The 20,838-nt window shown below is 41.1% G+C and overlaps 1 protein-coding gene across 4 annotated transcripts in view; it reads left to right on the top strand.

The window, feature by feature from the left end:
* The window catches only part of Camk4 (calcium/calmodulin dependent protein kinase IV), a 235,520-nt gene that overhangs the window by 196,638 nt on the left and 18,044 nt on the right, over nucleotides 1-20,838 (top strand). For all 4 annotated transcript variants that reach the window (XM_052155453.1, XM_052155454.1, XM_052155455.1 and 1 more), the window contains exons 7-8: nucleotides 984-1,058; nucleotides 19,690-19,765. In XM_052155453.1, the coding sequence (XP_052011413.1) occupies nucleotides 984-1,058; nucleotides 19,690-19,765 (151 nt within the window). The remainder of the gene's footprint in view (nucleotides 1-983; nucleotides 1,059-19,689; nucleotides 19,766-20,838) is intronic.

Genomic DNA, 20,838 nt, shown 5'->3' with positions numbered 1-20,838 from the left:
GGGGTCTCCATTTCCTTTGACATCACTTTCAAAGGTGTGATCCTTAAAGAAATCTCTTTAGATGGATGGATAGATACTAATTTGTTCAAGAAAACCGTTCTTTCTGAAAAGCTGCCTGTTGAGGTCAGTGATGGTGATGTGGTCAGGGACCCTGTAGAAATGTGGGTGTTAATCTTTGAAGTCTAAAATGGCATCCACTCTGCAGCTGCCTCTCTTGAAGAATGGCCTCGAGCAGCTTTCTGAGAGTTTTGAAGGGAGGTCATTCAGCAATAGGTCAGCGTTGTGGCAACTTGGATAATATTTTACTTAGGTAATATGCAGAGGAATGGGAAATCATTTGAAATGTAAATAAAAAATATATCGAATAAAATTAAAAAAAATTAAAAAAAAATAAAAAAATATGCAGAGGAATGAATAAAAATAATTCAGACTCCCCTGAAATGTTTTACTCATTATATGACCATAGACTATTATCTGTCAACCATTAGGAACTGATGTTATTTATTTTCTATCAAAATAAGCTTTCGATATTTCTTTTTATTTCCATGGCATCTATGAAAATCTTTTTTATTTCACCTGTGCATTAAAGATACCGTCTTATATCACTAAGCCTATATATAATGTCTTTGGGAGTTACTGTGATGTCAATCTCAGGAATTTTTACTATTAACATCACAGTTACAATTACTAAGAAAATCAGTAACAAAGAAAATAAAAAAAAGTTAATATTTTTGAGATTTAGAGAAAAATCAAGCATTATAAATTATCTGTAAATGTATTTGTGGGTAGTGACTTTTTTCCAAGTTAAAGAAAAGCTTCAATTACTACCTTTTTTAGATTCTTCTGTAGCGACTTGTTTCCACCCACATCCACCCCAGCACTGTATCAGAAGACAACAGTTACATTTGTCTTGTTTTTTGAAAAGCAAGGGTACATACAAAAGCTGAGTCTCGGTGCACTAACTTCTTCTCTTGTACTTCTAGCTGATTTTGGACTTTCAAAAATCGTGGAACATCAAGTGCTCATGAAGACAGTGTGTGGAACCCCAGGGTACTGCGGTATGCTCTGATGCTGACATTTTACCTTTACTGAAATCTATTTTTACCTAATGACCTGATTTTACTTCAACTCCCAATGTCTCTATTTATACATGTTTTAATGTGGCCATCAAATAGCTTGGCCTTGGGTCTTGGAATGACTGGGGACTATATAAATGTTACTTGGATCACCTTTTGTCTTTCCTGGGGGGGGGGGTTAGTGATATGGACTGTAGACACTGGTGTCAGAATACCTGTTGGGTCACAGCTGGGAGACCAGCAGGAGTGGAAAGTCAGCCTGTAGGGTACAGGCAGGGGACAACACAGCAGGGTGTGTGGTTGCAGTTAAAGCCACTGGCCCTTCCTGACTTTCTCTGCTTTTCCTTAGGAGGGTGTGTGAGGAGAGAGGATGATTCATTTACATAGTGCACAGGATAAAGAAAGTAGGTCAGCCTCACCTGTTACTAGAGCTCACAGCCAAAATAGTCTGGCCATTCAGCTATATCACGAGAAAAATGACATAAAATATATAAAGTGGAAAAATAGATTTATTTCTGGTCCTCTCCAAAACTGGGGAAAGCACTGCTTCTCAGGCTGTGTCTGCATTCCCCGTGGTAGTTAGACAGTTTATAGAAGGGACGCAGTGAAGCTAGAGAAGATGCTTCTGTAGATTCAGCTGTGGTCCCAACAGTCAGGCTGAATGTTGTCTTCCTCCTGACAGTTAGCCAGGTCTCGAAGAGAAGCTGACCCTGACCTTAGCATGCTACAATATTTCTTGTAGAGAACTAGAACTGAAAAAGACAATGATAAGAAATGGTCTGTCTGAAGACATATGGCGTTCATTAATTAAGTTATCCTGGGCACTGCCTATCTGGATTTTCCAAGAAGAGTCTTCCAGTCACCCTTGAAGTAGACCATGCTAATGCCTCCCCCTCTTGCCTCATCTCCCAGGCTGAGCTGAAGACACCCTGTGTAGAGCCCTCAATTCACAGACAAAACAAAAGCTTTTGATCCACGCTAGCATGCAACATCCAGTCCTTTTTATAACTAAATTAAGATAGTGATAACCTAACCAGAAATAAAACAGCTTGAATATATGAATCCAGTGCTCCTAAAGTTGGTGGCCGACAATTATGCAGCAGTTCAACTAACTCTAGGATAAAAGAAATGAAACTTGAATCGTCACAGGAAAGACGAGTCTTTTAGCATGCCATTCATCCATCTCTTCAGCGAACAGAAGTTAATCCTCTATCTCCAAAAAATTTACACCATGATTCATAACAGTAGTAAACTTACAGTGATGAAGTAGCAACAAAAACAGTTTTATAGTTGGAGGGTCACCACAACATGGAGATATTTAAAGGGTCTCAGCATTAGGAAGGTTGAGCACTGCTGTCTTAAGGAGTGCTGTGCACATATCATATGTGCAAAAGGCATTGCGGAAACACAGAGGAAGTGTCTGGAGTTAGTGAATGTCTTCTTCTATAGCAACTGCATTTATAGACAACCTTCTTCCTTAGAAGTAGACAGAGAACATAATTGACTGATTTTAATACTTTACTACAGAGAGGAGTTAGATAAAGTACAGCATTCTTTGAAGCAAATATATGCTGAAAGTCCCCAGAATTTTAGCTCTCATAGGAACTTTAATATTAGCTTTTAACATTCTCATTTTGCTAAGAACCAAAAAGTTCAAGTCTTTCCCCAGCCCTGTAGTTCATTCTCGTGGCTCAGGAATAGGAGCTCAGATATTTCAAAGCCAAAATGTATTGGATGTCCCCTTTAAAAATCAGCACAGATAAGCCAATATATTCTCTTATTGTAAAAATAACTTGGCTCACATGTTTGCTTTTTTTATTTTGTCTTTCTTTTTGTTTTGAGAGAAGGTCTTCCTCTGTGCAGCGGCGCTCATGCCTCATCCTCGCCTGTCATTGTTTAAACCACACCGTGTCACTGTCTAAAACTTCAACTTCATCTCTTCCTCACTGTAGAAAGCAAAAGTCAAAATACACATGGTTAGGCATGGCACCCACATAGCCCTTCTCTGTTTCCATGTTCATATGCGTATTTTGTAATTTTACTTTAGATGCCTGGATGTCTCTTCTCTCTCTCCATTTCATACACATTTATAATTTTGTTTTTTAGTGAGGCAGTTTTTCTGGTAAATTAAGAAAATTTTTCTCACAATTTTATTTTTTATAAGTACAATAATAACACAGAATTAGATACTTATCTCCCTGTTACGTGTTTACATTATGCCGTGCATTCTTATTCTATATCATAAGGCTTCTAAAACTGAGTAACATATAGTTCAGAAAACTTAAAGTCACTATGACGTAGCATCCAGAGGCCCAGGACACCTGCTTCACAGTGTTCCCAAGACATAACAGGAAATGAAATCTCAGTGATATTGTTGTCTGAGTAAGGCTGACATTGGGACATCGCCAGCTGTCCTGCCAGGTGTGGACAGGGAGTCTCCACATGGTCTCACCCCTAGATGAAGGGCTTCAGGTGTTCAGTGGCTGCTGAAAGAAGGAGAGTCATTTTCCTCCAGGGATGATCTCCTGGGCATGGCCACATCCCAAGAGGTCAGTTCTGGGCCTGTGTAAATATATGCAGTGCTAAATGAACTCAGTAGGTTTTATGTTCATGTTGTCAATAATACTTATGGATCTGTGATGGGTGTGAGACACAGCAGGAAGTGGAGAAGGAAGAAGGATGTGGGAGGGATGATGTAGATACAGTGTGCATGTATAAAGCACACACAAATCCTTTTTTAAAGTAGCTATGTCTTAGACAAGTATAGGACAATATCTTCATTCCAGAGTCTAAATCTAACCAATATTAAGCACTTCTACAACTATGGCCACGTGAGTGCTGTTGATCTCAGGGACTCAATTCTTGTCTCACAGTCTAAGTTGGAAATCAGTCATCATGTCTGAGTTCTATACAAGAAGGAAAGAAGACCATCACAAACAAACAAAAGAGGAAAAAAAAGTACTCCTTCTTATAGGCAGGTAGGCATGAAACCTACCTATCACTTCTGCTTGCATAACATTGACCGTATGTAGTCCCAGCTTCTATACTCAGGGACTCCAGCAGTGTCCCTGATAACTAGACATATTGCTGTCCCAAGTTAATGGAGGATCCTGTTGCTAAGTGACATCATTCATTTCATGCCGTAACAAAATATTTTAGACAGGGTTGCTTACAAGCAACAGATACTTATTTCTCCCTGTTCTGAAAGCTTAACTGTCTGAGATCAGGAAATTGGTTGATTAGTTTCCTGGCAAGGGTCCTGCTTTCTGTTAGATAGTGCCAGATGGTGTGTTTGTCTTCCCAGGGCAACAGGCTTGATGTTTTTCCTGAGCCTCTTCTATAGGTGCTAACTCTATTCATGTAGGGTTCTCCATGATGGACTGATCCCACAGCAAAGACCCCACTTCCTAAATCTGTCACCTTGGGTGAAGTAAAGATATCATTATATGAATATTTGAGTCAACACAGACATTTGGTCCTTAGCATTAAGAATGAGTTTGGGGGCTGGAGAGATGGCTCAGTGGTTAAGGGCACTGGCTGCTCTTCCAGAGGTCCGGAGTTCAGTTCCCAACAACCACATGGTGGCTCGTAACTATCTATAATGTGACTTGATGCCCTCTACTGGCATGCAGGTGTATATGGAGATACAGTACTCATAAATACAAAAATAAGTAAATCTTTATTTTTTTAAAAAAAGAATGAGTTTGGATTAAGTGGCTCATTGCCTCTGCTGTAGGCTAATAAGGCAAGGTTTGTATCTTGGGAGAAGAGCATGAGACAGTTGTACTATGCAGTTAATTGGAGGCAGCGTGTGGGTTCATTTTCGTGGGCTTTGCTTCCCTTAGAACTATTTTCTGACCATGCTTCTTGGGTCCTTCCCTCCCACTTATATCATGTATTCTTTTTCCTCCTATGATAATTCATATGTTCCTATTTGCCCTCCTGTATTTCCTTCATGCTTACACATGTTCAAGACTGAATTTAGATGTGCCAGATACGATCATCTGCTTATCATCAATAATTACTGGGTAACTGACTAGACAATTAAGAGAAAAATGAGAAAAGATAATAAAGATTGCCCATAAGGAAAAAAAAGTAATGAACAATGGGATAGTCGTTTACTATGAAACACTAAACATGGGCAGGAAATGAGTTGGTCAAAACAGTTCCCCAAGAGTTGAACAACCCTAGAATAGTACAATCAAAAATAGAGAAAATTATGTTCTCTCAGAACCCTTTTTTATGACTGCACACAAACTACATCCTCTCAGGGACATAAGAGCCAAGAGAATGGTTCGTTCTTTCGGCAGACAGAACAGTCATTGTGGAAGGACTGATTCATTCACTGATAAAAGGAACACTGGGTATTAACTGTCTAATAGACTCTGCTAGACACAGGCATAAACACAGTGTGTTGTGCTCTTCAAAGATTTCATGGGCTACAAAAGAAGTAAATTAAGATTCCCTGTGACAGTTTCTATATTTATCTGAGCCAAGGGCTCAGGGGTTCAGAGGCAGAGCACTAACTTTGGTTGGAGGTCCATTAGAAAGAGGGACATTGGGCGCTGGTGGCGCACGCCTGTAATCCCAGCACTCTGGGAGGCACAGGCAGGCAGATTTCTGAGTTCGAGGCCAGCCTGGTCTACAGAGTGAGTTCCAGGACAGCCAGGGCTATACAGAGAAACCCTGTCTCAAAAAAAAAAAAAAAGAAAGAAAGAAAAGAAAGAAAGAAAGAAAGAAAGAACGAAAGAAAGAAAGAAAGAAAAAAGAAAGTAAGAAAGAAAGAGGGACGTTTCAACTCTGTAATGAAGGGAAATGCAAGTTCCATAGAGACGTGTCCGTGCTCTCTCAGTGGGCACAGGAAGGACAGATTCCTAGAGCGGTGGCAGTGCTTGGCCAGTCCCGAAGCTGTCTGTTACTTTGACATTCTAGACAGCTGGGGTGTGGAGTCCTTGGGACATAAATACAGATGGATTTAGACAGGCGGGGTGCATATATTACAAATGATTATATATGTCCTCGCATGAACACGCACACACACACACACACACACACACACTATATACACACATAAGCAGATAATTAAAAATAAAAAGTGCTTTAAAAGAAGCTGTATTGCTAAGGAATATAAAAGTACTAGGAATGGTGATTCAACAAAGGCATTGAATCAGGGTAATATTTTGAAACCAAGGCTGTGTTTATAAATATCTTGACATATAACAAATGAATTTGAAAGGAAAAGATTTAGAAAGCAGTGAAGTCAGAAAGCTATTGTCAATACTATTTCCTGCCTTTTAATCACAAAACTATAAATAGCTGATTCTTGGAGAAAATAGTTGACCCACTCTTAAATCAGTTCAGATATCATTTTGAAAATACTATGTAGTGTATTATCCTTGATAATAAATGGGCTCATTAGTAGATACTGTCAACTTACAATGGTAACCCGAATTCTATTATTATTGTTGTTGTTGTTATTATTACAGACATGCATATTGCCCTAGAGTATGTATAATGGGGGAAAGATGGGGCTGAGAGATCGAGTGATTGATCCTCCCATCCTGTGGCTTGAGCAGCTCAGCAGGAAAGGAGTCATTTGCTGTAATGGAAAGAGATGAAAGTAGCAGAGACAGCTGCTTACCTCAGGAGACTATTTTGGGAGCTCAGAGGGGAAAATGGTGCTCTGTAGATTCTGAAGTGCTGGGGGAAATATATGGGATTACTATCATAAAGGCTGGGCAGCTTTGTAATATTTTTGAACAAGAGTGAGGGCAATATATTAATATTCAAAATGCAAGGTTCAAATGATGTATAAACATATATTTACTTATATAATTTCTTGACCTGAAGGAAGTGCACTAGAATATTGCTTTAGAGTGGAGAAGGCAATATCCAATTTTAGCACAGAGACTAAGAAAAAAAAAAAAACCACGGTGATCACCGTGACCCAGGGCACAGGAAGCAGATAACATAGACCAAAAGCCACTGGCAGGCTTTCAAACCCAGAAAACAACTTAATTACAAAATGAATATTCACCATTTTTAAAGTGAGACCAATACAGAAATCACCTAAAACCTATTTTCAGGATTTTCCACAATTCCAACCACTCTCCTTGACCACAGATAAAAAACCGTCATCAATTGGGGCTGTGTTCCTCCATGACCACGTAGATAGAGAGGAATTCGCCCACTTATAGAACGGGTGGAGGATGAAGCCGACGTGAGAGACTGGGGAGAATGCTTACTGCGCAGCAGAGAGCACGGCTGTGCACGAAAGCAGCATTTTATGGCCTCATGACCCAGTGCAGCTGCCAGACGGCACCAAGGAGGACCCAGGGAAGGAAGGTACTCACCGGTTCTAGGGAGCACGGACATGACACATCATTATAAGATGTGCTGTAAAATGATACAGGAAAGAAAGCAGATGCTCAAGATGTGGAAGACATTAGTAAGGGTAGGATCAGGCATTGGGCCCGGTCAGTATTTCCAAGGAGAAATCAAGGCATGGCTGTGTGAAGAGTTTAGGATTGGCTCTTTTAGTGGTACATGTGTGCTTCTCTCTCTCTCTCTCTCTCTCTCTCTCTCTCTCTCTCTCTCTCTCTCTGTGTGTGTGTGTGTGTGTGTGTGTGTGTGTGTGTGTGTGAGAGAGAGAGACTCCCAATTACCCACCGTCTTTCTCTGAGATGACTAAGGAGAGGGTTATTGTTTCCTGAGGCTTAAGGGCTAGACGGTAGAAGTTCTGAATTTGTTACTTTGAATAAGAAATCATGCATAACCCCAATGGGACCCATTAATGATGTCAAAAATATAAAATTGTACCAAAAATTCTCACATTGATAATCCAGAGACTTTATGTCAGCCGAGGGAGGTGCCTAGCAACCATGCAGTTGGGAGGAGAGGGGCAGGATGAGCCTTTCTGGTTGTGCGTTGTAAGGGTGGTTACATCCAAGGTCAGTTATTCTCTGGTGCATGGTTCTGATTTTAATGGAAGCCTTTCCAAATTACATCCTTTGAGAGAGCAAGTGTTTATGTCGCACCATCTGTCATATCTCAGGAAATAAAAATAGGAAAAGCTACCCACTTGCTCTTGTTCTTGAAACCTTCACCCAATGCTATTAATAAGAGAGGATTTGTTTTGTAAGTGAATTAACAAAGAAAAATTATAGTTATATCCTGCTTAAGTAAATAGTCATCATTTTCTAAGAAATGTACATGTTCAAAACAAAATTCCAGGCTGGAAAATATTGATTTATGCCCCAGACAAAGGGAAAAATTGACTAGCATTCTGAAGTTGCCTATAAAGTTTCTAGCACCTTCTCAATTTCTCTTCAGTGGAGAAAAAAAGCTTAGGTCTCAGTATATGTTATATGAAGTTTTAGTGCTTGATAAACATGCTACAATGTAACGTATGTCTTGTTACCTGCCATGCCAATCCCCCAAAAATGGGATTAAAAGTCTAGAAGAGACCAATGTGGCAATGGGCTGAATAAAAGTGTATTTCTGTCTGATACCAATCACCTGATCTATTCATAAGCTTAGTTAATTAAACTATGTACATCCATATTTTATATTTGCACTTCTGTCCTTATTCAAATTCTATTTTCAGAGCCCAGATGCTGTTAAGAATTTATTTTCTTTCAACATTTGCCAGGTTTTCATTATTTTCTGAGACAGCCCTATTGGCATAATTCAGATGAAATATATTAATACCTCAAAACGTCCCACATGCTTATCCCAGGAGCATAACAATGTTTTCCCACTTGCAGGCTTTGGTACTGGCAAATATGTGTTGTGCTTCTATTTAAGCCAAAATGGAAGCTAATTATGAACAACCAATGAGTGAACTGCTACTGTACGTGCAGCTCCTGGCAGCTCCACGGGCACCTATTCCTGTAAACAACTCTCCGGGAGCTCCCGTAGAGAGAGGAATATAAATTATACCGTACACTCAGACTACGGCTGTCTTGACATTAGAAATACACACTACTTCATGTTGGACTAATTCAGTCATTATGCGTTTTTACCACAAGCGAATGTGTTATCAGAGAAAGATAAGTACTTTTAAATGTGGGTGGCTAAATGCAGGCCTTCTCCTAATGGCATGTGACAGGTGTAGTGAATGTGTGGACGTCGTATAAACAAGAGTTCTACCTTCTGCTTCTTGCTCTGGAAAAAAAAATCACCAAACAAGAAAGGCTGAGCACTAATCTGGCGCTCTGAGTCGACTCACAGGCTTGCTTCCTGTCTACTTTAATGCACGTCTAGCTGGTAAAAGGCTATGGTTTCAATCCCCAGCACTGAAAAAATGGAATTAACCATTTTATCACCAATCAACTGTTGATAATAAAAATATTAACCTCTTTAATCAGATCTTACAATCTCTCTGTCTGACTTAAGTAAGTGCTATTAGTTGAGGGATTTGGCCTCGGAAAGAACATCATTTCTGGTAGAGTTCTTTAGTTTAATTTACTTTTTCTCTTAAGATCTAACATGTATTGATTTAGGACTTTTTGCTTTGTGTTAACTATCTAAAGTTTCCAGTTTTCTGACTGTGAATAGTCAGTTCTGGGAATGCAGAATAGACTTTTGCAAGGTAAACTGCAAAAGTAAATGGTAGAGAAATCTCATAAAGCCTTTTGAAGAACCAGTTAGATTTCCAAATAGTAATTGTACTGCCATTTTTTTTTAACTAGGTAAACATGGCATAATTTAGAAAGCTTTCCCTACCGAGTTGGCTATAACTGCACATACAACAGGACGCCAGCAGATCAGGAAGCAGGTTGGCTCACGGGTGCAGGCTTACTATCTGCCCCATCAACACCCCTGTGTTCTAGCATACACCGGTTTGCTCACAGAAGGCAGTGAGCTTTTCAAAGAGAATGCTGCGCCCTGACAGGCTGTCCAAGGAATTGATGCCTGTTTGAATAGCTCTTAGGAATATAGGTTTCTGATATTTTTACAGCCTGAAGAAAAAAATGGTTAAATTGTAGTTTAATGTTTTAACAAGTTAAAAAACAGAGTGATCTACTTTTCATTGTACATTTGTTTGTACACCACAGTCTCTCTCTCTCTCCCTCCCTCTCTCTCTCTCTCTCTCTCTCTCTCTCTCACATACACACACACACACACACACACACACACACACACACGCACACAATCACGTTTGAGGATCTAAAACTAATAGCTTCTAAAGAAGAAGCATCTCTTAGAGAGCTTTTTTGAATAATCAGGTAAGCCTGACATGTCTGTGTGGCTTGTAGATACCATTACTTGGAGCTGAGAATATAACTTGGCAACACATAACTTTCCTAGCTTAGGTAAAGCACTGGGTTTGATTCCCAGCACTGAAAAAAGTTACAATTTAAAACATGTCGTTTAATGCTTGTAACAGCACATTCTCTGACTTTAGTTCCAGTCCATGCATACCATGATTGCTTCATGGAATGGCTATGTTGCTACTTTTTAATTTTTTAAAAAGCTTCTTTGATAATTTTATATAGTTCCTTAAAAAATAACCTAGAAAGTTCACTCTGTCAAAGCTCAATACAATTTGTAAATCATCTACAATGTAGCAGCACAAAGTCTTGTAGCTATCACCAAAGGAAGCTACCCAATAAGAGTTCTGCAGCTATCACCAAAGAACGATAGTCAATTGTCTACATTTTTTTAATGTAAATACTCACTATTATGGAAGATACAGGAACATTGTACTTAAGAAAATAAGTTTGGTAACCTAAAATAGAAACTTCCAGTATAGTTTCTTTAAAGACAGTATATTCATTCATGAAAATAACTACCTACACTGAAACTGAAGGATCTGAGTGACACTGGTCATGACACCAAGCAAGGGACAATTTCACCCAAGTATTAATCAAACAGACACAGACATAACTTTTAGTTAAGTACACAGTAAAGTCTCATCTGTGCTGCCCATTGCTTTCTATTGCCCTGGCTGATGGGTCATGCTGGAATTCCCATGATCAGTGGGAAGAGTTAGAAAGGAAGACCAATATAAGCAGGTTGGAGAGGTTGCACAAATACACCTCCCCTCTGACCATAGTCCTCCTTCTCCCCGAGGTGGGAAGTGTCCCAGGCTCTTTATCAGATGAACTGGTAATGAAAAATGGTATTGGGAACATGTAAGTCTAGGCTAGAGTGGAAGTAAAGATAATTGTCAAGTTCATTCTTCCTCTGACCTTAGAGAAGACAAGACTCTACAGATTAAGCTTACTCAGAAGCTGGAAATTTGGAGTAAAATGAGTCTTTTGAGGTCTTGTATTGTCTTGATATGGCACTAATTATAAGGTATATTTGGGGAAATGTAAACTGTATAGACACTCAGTGCTCCTTTCCTAAATGTTTCTTGAACTTTGTGATGCACCAGGTGCTATGAGCACTAGATAATGCAGCAGTAAATTGCAAAACAAGATGGAAGAAGGATTCTTCCTTAAGAAATGTGGTATATTTACACAATGGAATAGTACCCAGCAATTAAAACAATGAATTCATGAAATTCTTAGGCAAATGGTTGGATCTGGAAAATATCATCCTAGGTGAGGTAACTCAATTACAAAAGAACACACTTGGAATACAGTCACTGATAAGTGGATATTAGCTCAGAAACTCTGAATATCCAAGACACAATTCGCATATCAAATGACTCCCAAGATGGAGGAAAGAGAGGTCTCTGGTCCTGAAAAAGCTTGTTCCAGTATTGTAGGGGAGTACCAGGACAGAGAAGTAGGAGGGGGGTGATAGGAGAATGGGTGGAGGGAAGAGGGCTTAGCGAACTTATGGGGAGGGGGGACCCGGGAAATGAAAATCATTTTGAATGTAAACAAAGAATATTGAAAATAAAAAAATTATAAAAAGAAAAAAAGAAAAACAAATAGACTTATACTGATATTTAAAAAACAAAAAGAACAGTATATTTTAGCAGAAGACAGCCAGTGAAATAAATGTGTAAATTAAAAAAAAGTGGCCATTTTTATGGATACCAAAAGAGCATAGGTTGTAATTTTAAATGAATAATCAAGGAAAGATTCTTGTAAGAATTGAATATACAAATAAATACTTGAAATGTGTAAGAGAAAGCTAACAGTGGAGATCCTGGGTAAGAACATCCTGGTGGAGAGCTAACCAATGAGAATCCTGTAGCTACCAGCAAAGAAAGTTAATCAACTGTCTATATTTCTTTAACATGACTACTCATAATATTGAAGATATAGGGACATTGTATGTAAGAAAATAAGTTTGATAATCTAAAATAGAAACAGCTAGTATAGTTTCTTTAAAGACAGTATATTCATTCACAAAAAATAGCTACCTACAGTGAAATTGGAAAGAACCAACCAATGCTCAACCAGAGCTTTAAAGCACTGATGTCTTCTTTCAAGTCAGCAAGGAAGTTGGTTGGTTAGAGAATGAGGAGGAAGAAACAGCTAACAACTAGAAGAATGCTGTGAACAGTTGTCCTGAGACGAGATTGCCATTTGGAGCAGTAGGCCTAGGAATCTGGAGATGGCTGTGTGGTATCTAAGTCAAGTTCCAGAATGAGACATGGCTGTGGATGGAGTCACATGTGTTGTCAGGATGCAGATAACACTTAAAGTCGTAACACCTGAGACTGTTTGGTATGTGGAATGTCTTCAGGCCTTTTGGACAGCAGAGAAATGCTCCACAAAGAGGAAGGAATGAAACTCAGTTCAGCCCAACTTAGGTTACCAATGCTAGGACAAAACTTCATGACATCAGTTCATTAGCTTTATCTAAAAAAAAATTGTAGCACATATTATTTTTGGAAAAAGTTTTATAATTACAATTGACTCAGTCACATCAGTACAGCAAAGCTTAAGGCATGCTTGCTTTGAAGTGCTTTACAGAGTACGTATGGCTTTTCCCATAAAGAGGTTCTATTGACTTAGAAACAATGCTCAAGAAAACATTTGAGGAAGAATGACTGAGGTAAACACTGTGTCTGTGGGAGTCAGGATTTGGTCTGTCCCTAAGGTAACAAAGGATCACTAGGCTGTTATAAAGTACATGCGTATTGTTCCCACAGATGGGTTTTGTGGCCTAGAAGCAATGCTCAAGGTTTTGGGGGGAGAGAGATTCTGGGGCAAACATTCTGGGGTATATTGCTGGAGCCTGGCTCAAGGTGATAGCAAATGATTACCAGGTTGGCTGGAAACTACATTCTCCCCCACACCCACCCCTGGCATTCAGAGAGAACAACAGAATATCTTCTCACCTTGGAAAGATGAGCTTCATGTTTAGCTTTCCCTGGCTTTTCCAGTGCTCATCTGTGTGCTCAAGTACCCTTTGCCCTCTGTAGTTGGGGAGCCCGAAGACATAAAAGGAGGCAGCCCACTCTGATGTATGTTTGGGCTCTAGGTGGCCGAGAGTATTGTGTCTGAGGAGAATCCCACCAACACTCTCCTAATCTGTGCCCTGCTCTGTGAGTTCAGAGACAGTCTTTTAACGTGAAGGCAATCTCCACAGTAGTGATTTTTTATTTCCACTTCTATGTAACCTGAAGATATTACTTGAATAACAGAACTGACTGTACCAGAGAACTCACAGTTCGTCATGCATTCAGCTCTATTATTACATATGTGAGGGAGGAACGGTGGAGGAAAAAGAGGTCAGAGGAAGGGGTGATTGAAGGCAAGTGGGTAGAAGGCTTGTTTAAATCGTACTGTTTGCGCCCCAAACACCCACAAAATGTTCCATTTGGGGATGCTAATGTAGAAAAAATATATGCATAAAAAAGTAAAAGTTTCAAAAGAATTATTGAAAATCACTAGTGAGAAATTTTGTGTATCCCTTAGAGATAAACAGTGTGGACCCTGCTTGATGTGCTTGAAAGACTGAGTTCTAAGCCTATTATTTTCATTTCTATTACCGTTACAAAAGAGAGTCTTACATAATAGTCTTATTGACATGTGTTGGGTTTATTGTTTGTACTTCATCTTAGCCCATGAAAACAGAAAAACAGCTTTTCAAGCGTGCAAACACTCTTGCAAGTTTTGAAGTGATCAGGAGACTCAGTATGATTCAGATTTGTAGAAAGCTATGATTTCCTCAAGACAGAAGAGCTCAATAGAACCTTAGAAAAGTCACTAAGCTGTGTAAGGGGGTTGCTGCTTCTGCTGCTGCTGCTGCTGTTGAAAAGCACTAGCTGTTCTCAGATCACCGATTTTCTTTTTAGAATATTATTAAAAACTGAAAATATAAGTTTCTTCAGTCAGCTACACAATTTATGCAAAATAAAAACCATGCAGCCCATGTGTCAAGGAAGACTTTTTGAGTGGCTTAAATGAAAACTTCTAGGCAGGAGCTGGAGTTCCGTTTTCAAATGTGTCAAGTAACGAGTTGTTCTGGAGAACAGGATGCATGCTTTCCAACACGAGACACGTCCCTTGTGTTGAAAACACCCTTCTGTGTTCTTCATGCACCAGCTATAGAAAAGGAGGGACAGAGGCCTGAGCTACCTTCTTCCTGCTTCACCCCCTCACAGTGTGGCACTGTAGAACTGCTAAAGGACACCACCCCTCCTTCCAGAAGCACCTCCTTGACCCCACCCTAGTCTCAAATGCATTCAAGTCCAGTCTGCACCTCTGTCAGGCCACCAGCCTTCAGTACACTGTTCTAGTCTTAAAAACTTCACTGTTTCATACAGGTGTGGTGATTTTCTTATCATATATAGATGACTCAACAAAGAACTATATAAGGCACAGATGCTTTTATACATATATATCCAATTTGGAGTCCTTCCAGGTATAGGCACTGAGCAGCTGCATTGAGTATATTCCTCTCTGATTTCCCAGAGTGAGGAAGAAGGAAGGAGTTTTTGAAATTTCTGCATATATATTCCCTTCTCTTTCCTTAGCTCTTCACAAGTTTTGTCCCCTAGAAGTATAGTGTAGAGATCCGGAGGCTGCCCCAAAGACAGAGCAAAAACATGGGGAAGAGCTCAGTCTTTGCCATTCAAACAGAAGCATCTGGGTTTGATCTTCAGAATCCAGTCACAAAGCCAGGTATGGTGGCTAGTGCTTCAGGTTGATCCCCAGAACCAACACGAAAAGCCAGACATGGTGTGCTGTGTGCTTGTGAACTTAGCAATGGGGTCACAGAGACAGAATAACAAACGTTGCAAACGCTGGGCCAGTGAGACACCTTGGATCAGAGTATGGTGGATAGATAGCTCCATGCTCCTCCTAGTTCCACACGTTCACACAGATACCCGTGCACCTGCCCCACACATTTGAGGCGAAGGTTTCCATTGGAAAATCTGGCAGTGTTTTCCCTCTGCTTCGTGGCATGGAAGACTCTGGAAAGTCAGATTCAGGCTTTCAGATGTACAGAGTCATTACCCTGAACCACCCTGTGTTTTGATTTGCTAGTGAGAAAGCAGATGAGAGATTTAAAAACAAAGAAAATCACTCGATCTGTCTGCCTTCCGGGAGCTTGGCCCACCTCACCACCACTTCCTGTTCCTGTGCCAGTTCCTGTTTCTGCCCTCAGGACTGTGGCTATTGAGTAGTTGCCTCTTCTACTTGAAGCTCTCTTTGCTCTTCCTCCTGGACAACCCTCTCAGCATTTGCCTAGTTAACCTCTCTAGGCAGAGCACATCTTGATTTGAACTTTCCTTCCTCTTTGACCCATGTGATCTGGCTGTCTCCTACCAAAGTCATACTCCTCAAAGGACCACTTGGAGTAACCATTTTTCATTTCTTCTTATGGTTTATTTTTAATCAACGTTTACATCTCTGACCAGCCACAATTTATAAGATGGTTGGGACTTGCTTCCTTTAGCTCCTTATGATTGCCCCAGTACCCCCAACAGTGTCTACCATGTTGATGGTTTATTTAATGAATGGATGAAAACATGCATTATTCGCATCCCTGTTCATTTACTTCAGATCTATTGCAGTCAACAGAGTTAAGAGTAGCTTGAAAAGTCTTATACCCAACGCTGCTCTGTAGCTTTAACCCAGTAAATAGGAAAGGGTCATGGAACCTACTCATCAGTGCTAAGATACGGTCAAAGACTGAAATGTGCCAGTAGCTTTCTCCTAGGGCCTCCGGAAAGAAGGAACAGTCTAGCATCTGCCGTCTCAGGAAGCCACCTGCCATTTCCAGAACTGCTTATAGTGCTTTTGTCTGAATCCATCACAATTTCTAGGTGGATATTCAATGTTTCAGTGACGCTATCATCCAACTGGAAAAAAAAATGAACTCTGTGATCTAGCAGGTAGCGAATAAATACCCTACGGTTTGAACTTTTGTGTAGTTTTAGGATCCAGTCCAGATTGATTTTTTTAAAGGGCATGTCTGACATTCCGGAAGTTTATGGAACATTCACCCATACACAGCTGTTCTGAGAGTGTGCTGATAGGTGCGCGGGGAGCACTTTGATGGGTTTCCGTGGCTGCTATCGTAAATGCTAAGCTGAGGTTAGACAAGGGCTCGCTGCATTAAAAGTTAGGCTGACAGCCTTCCTGGTAACTTTTTGGGTTGTTTCAGATATAGTTTCCTGTGGTCCATGCTGTCCTCAAACTCCAGTGTATTGAAGGGGACCTTAAATTTCTGGTTTGCCTGCCTACCACTTCCTAATGCTAGGGTTACAGGTATGTGCCGCCATATCTGGTTTGATATCTTTACCAAATAGAAATTAGCTGTCTGCTTCTCCATTATTTCTTACTGCAAGGAAATGGCAGATTGCTGGAGTCAATTGTGAGGACGTCTGATACCTGGGAGGCTTGAAGGACTGCTGGGTCAGAACTGAAGTTAGTCTGGAGAAGCCTTTGGACAAGGCTGTCGGCTCTTTACAGTGCTCAGATAGGTTGGTTATAAGTGATAGCAGCTGATTCCAAAGAAAGTCAATGTCATGCTAACTAGTAACTAAAAATATTTAATACCATTTGAGATGGTTAATTGATTTAGATTTTATGTTATTTAAAATAGTTAATTGGTTTAAAATGGAAATTGGTGTAGACTTTTTTTTTTAACCTCAATTTTATATTGGACTTAAGATAGCATAAGTTCCTTTACAAAAAGTATTTTAAGGAAAATTTATTATAGAAGACAAGAATGTCTTGTTTTCCCTTTTCTCAGTTAAGTGCTGACCCCCAAACTTGGCTCAGTGAAGGATAATGCATTGCAAAGAAATATTTTGCTACTAGAGGATGTGTGTGTTAGTGATGAGAAGGAGAGCAGATGTTGCTGTGTTGGGCAAAAATTTCAGCTGCTCTGGAGAGACAAAGGGGACTTCCTTCCTTGCTGATAACAGGCTGCAGTGGGGTTCTTGGCTGGGTACCAAAAGGGAGGCATGGGTGACTGAGAGAGGGAGGGCGCACACTGGAGAGAACAGGTGACCCTTAACAGGAAGACTTCAGCAGTGCACCAAGAGCAGTGCCAGCAGAGCAAATGGAAATGAGATAGAGCAGACTCCATGGGAGCATCCTTCCTGCTGGGCTGCTCCTTCCTGCTGGGCTGCTCCTTCCTGCTGAGGCTGCTCCTTCCTGCTGGGCTGCTCCTTCCTGCTGGGCTGCTCCTTCCTGCTGGGCTGCTCCTTCCTGCCAAGGCTGCTCCTTCCTGCTGGGCTGCTCCTTCCTGCTGGGGTGCTCCTTCCTGCTGAAGCTGCTTCTTCCTGCTGAGGCTGCTCCTTCCTGCTGGGCTGCTCCTTCCTGCTGGGCTGCTCCTTCCTGCTGAGGCTACTACTTCCTGCTGGGCTGCTCCTTCCTGCTGAGACTGCTCTTCCTGCTGAGGATGCTCCTTCCTGCTGGGCTGCTCCTTCCTGCTAAGGCTGCTCCTTCCTGCTGGGCTGCTCTTCTTACTGAGTTTCAGTCACTAATCACTCACCAAATCACAGGTTAAAACTCCGAGGAACTTGGACTTGGCTAGCCCAGTCCACTTAGATCTGAAAACCTAAACAAACAAACAAACAAACCCACCAAGTCTCGTGCTTCTGCCAGCACTGGTGGGCTTCTCCTCAGGTTGTCTGAGGTGTGGGCCTGAGTGAGCAAGGCCTGATACCACTCACTCTTACAAGCCAAAATCTCCTGTGTTCCCTGCTCCACGCTGGACCAACCCTAGGAGGCAGGTGACAGGCTCTCCAGGAGAGCCAAATCTGAGTTCTTTTGGCAAAAGCACTCACAAGGGGGAGTTGTAAAGGCTCATTGTGTGAGGTACAAATTACCCCACGAAATGAAAGACATTTCTTGCACTGGGCAGGCATTCTTCTTAACTCAGATATTAAAAGGACCATTTCCCCCTAGGAATAATTCAAGTGTAGACAAGAAAACTTTTGGGGATCCAGATAGAGTTCCTTGATGGGCACATCTTGTTGAGTGGCTGCTTTGCCTGTGGGCACATGCCATCTTTCACAGTTCCTGCTCAGCTGTTCATTTTGTTCATTTTCTGTATTTTGTGTAAGTCTTCAGGGGAGGCGTGTGAAGTGTGGGGTGACACTGAAAGCCACCAGTAGAATCTTTCTAGAAGCCCATTGCAAACAGACTCCTTCCAGAGCTCATATTGTCTACACTGGTGTCCTCCCCGGGAAGACAGTAGGTCCAATTCACTGGTTCTAGAGGCCACATCCAGAGGAGTGCGGTGCTCTGGTCCCCACGACACCTCAAGCCCCTCCTCCTTAAGGAGCCCAGCAGCATGGTCAGCACCAAAGTCTGTTTTGGGATAACAGACTTTCTCAAAGATGGGCTCCCAAAGCCCATCTCTCTGCAGATGGTGGTGCGTTGCTTCTCGGTACTTTGTGAGTTAGGTAAACGAGGCAGCCCCAGTACTCACTGCAAACCACCTACCCAGACAGCTTCAGATTTTTACTGCCCTCGGGTAATAAGAATGTAAAAAAGATCAGTGAATTCCTCACTCCAGGACCGTGCCCAGGCCGAGAAGTTCTCCTATGCCAACAGTAGAGAAAGCTAATAGAATAAGCCTTGCTATGCATAGGGAAGACTTCCTTTCTCAGACGGTGTCTTCAGGAACACTGGGGACAGCCTCTCCTTAGGGACTGACACATGGCTGTCAAGGCCAAGTTGTGTGTCCGAGCCCTTTCCTGCTCCCTTTGTGCCAGAGTTTTGCATGTCCTTCCCATCCTCTGCTTGGTCCTTGTCCTGTCTCCCACATGCATACACTGCTTCAAGTACTTCTCCGTTTCTAGGAAGCACAAGTTTGCCCGTTTTCTCCCTGACTCTGCTTAGCTTTCATTTCTTCCTTGTCTGTGTATAAGTAAAGTGTTAAATTTTTTGTTATCATTGTTTTGTTTTGTGTTTTTGTTTTGTTTTGTTGTAGCAAAGGTACACTTCTACACATTTTATCTGAGCTATATCATGGTATTCCAATACAAAATTTGATTTTCTGTTTGATTTGGTATTAATGAATAGTTTTACTCTCATGCACCATGACAGAGTCTACAGTCTCTCCTACACAAACAGATATGAGAATTCGTTCATCCTAGAGTGGTTATGGGAGAGATCAGGCATGAGAGTTCTGAAGTTCTGTTGGGAATTTGTTTCTTCTCATTGGTTACCATTAATATGTGAGTTAACATGTGAGGTTTGCTCAGAGTTAACCTTGTTTTCCTTCTTTGCAGCACCTGAGATTCTCCGAGGCTGTGCCTATGGACCTGAGGTGGACATGTGGTCTGTTGGAATCATCACCTACATCCTGTAAGTGACGAAAAGCAACCTCTCTGCCAACAGCCTCTGATATTCATAATTCTCATGAGAACCAATGTTGCCCTTTGACTGCTTTTGTGATGTCTCTTTTTGCATTAACCATGGTGAGAGCATACTCTCAAAATGGGGATTTGTTCTGGTATTATCTTTTTTCTTGAGGGCAGAGTGTATCTAGGGCTTTTCTTTATCTGATTTTCCCATATAATATACCCACATTTGAAGACATATTCGATGATCATAGTAAGCATGAAATCTAAGTCCACCTGTTACACTCTATTTATTTGCATCCTGCTAAACAGACCATTAGCCCATTTAGGACCACCTGTCTTGTGTTCCATAAGAAACCCCATACTAGCATGTTGCTTATCAGAATATTTCAAGCACATTTACCGATCGATTTATTTTTCCTGTGTGTTAAGATTTCAAGGGCCTTAGGCTGAATGCTGTGAATAAAATGAGCTAGTCACTTGCTGTTATCTCCAGCTCCATTACTGAGCTGCTGTCTAATACAAAAAAAAAAAAAAAAAAAGGAGTTTCAGGAGATTTGTGCCAACGTGGTGACAGAATTGGAGGCGACAGTGAGGGAGAACATGCGTGGAGATTGTTGTAGAAAACCCAACTCGGTATCAATGCACCCAAGAGCTGACGCACCGTAGGCACATCTGTCAGCCATTTTGAAGGGAATACAGTTAGTTTAGGGAATCTATAATGTGCAGCAGTGCAGAGAGGTTTTCCTGTTATCATAGGTGATCTGCCATCACTGAATGTATAGCAGAGTTGCTTATATAAGAGACATTTACCTCCTCACACTCTCAGAGGCTGGAAGCCTGAGGTCAGGTGACTTCTTCTGGGGTTTGAGAAAAGTTCCTGTGCACTGTGTTCCCTCATAGCAGAGAGAGGGAATCCTAGCTCCTGGGCTATGTGCAAGAATACTTCATGGTAGGAAGTGAAAAACCCAAACCACACTGTCCTGACTCGTTTTATGACAGCTTGACACAAGCTAGAGTCATCTGAAAGGAGTGAGCCTCATGTGAGAAATGGTCTCCAGCTGTAAGGCATTTTCT

This window comes from Apodemus sylvaticus, chromosome 13 (assembly GCF_947179515.1).
Source record: "Apodemus sylvaticus chromosome 13, mApoSyl1.1, whole genome shotgun sequence".
NCBI lineage: Eukaryota > Metazoa > Chordata > Mammalia > Rodentia > Muridae > Apodemus > Apodemus sylvaticus.
This window is presented reverse-complemented; position numbering and strand designations above follow the sequence as displayed.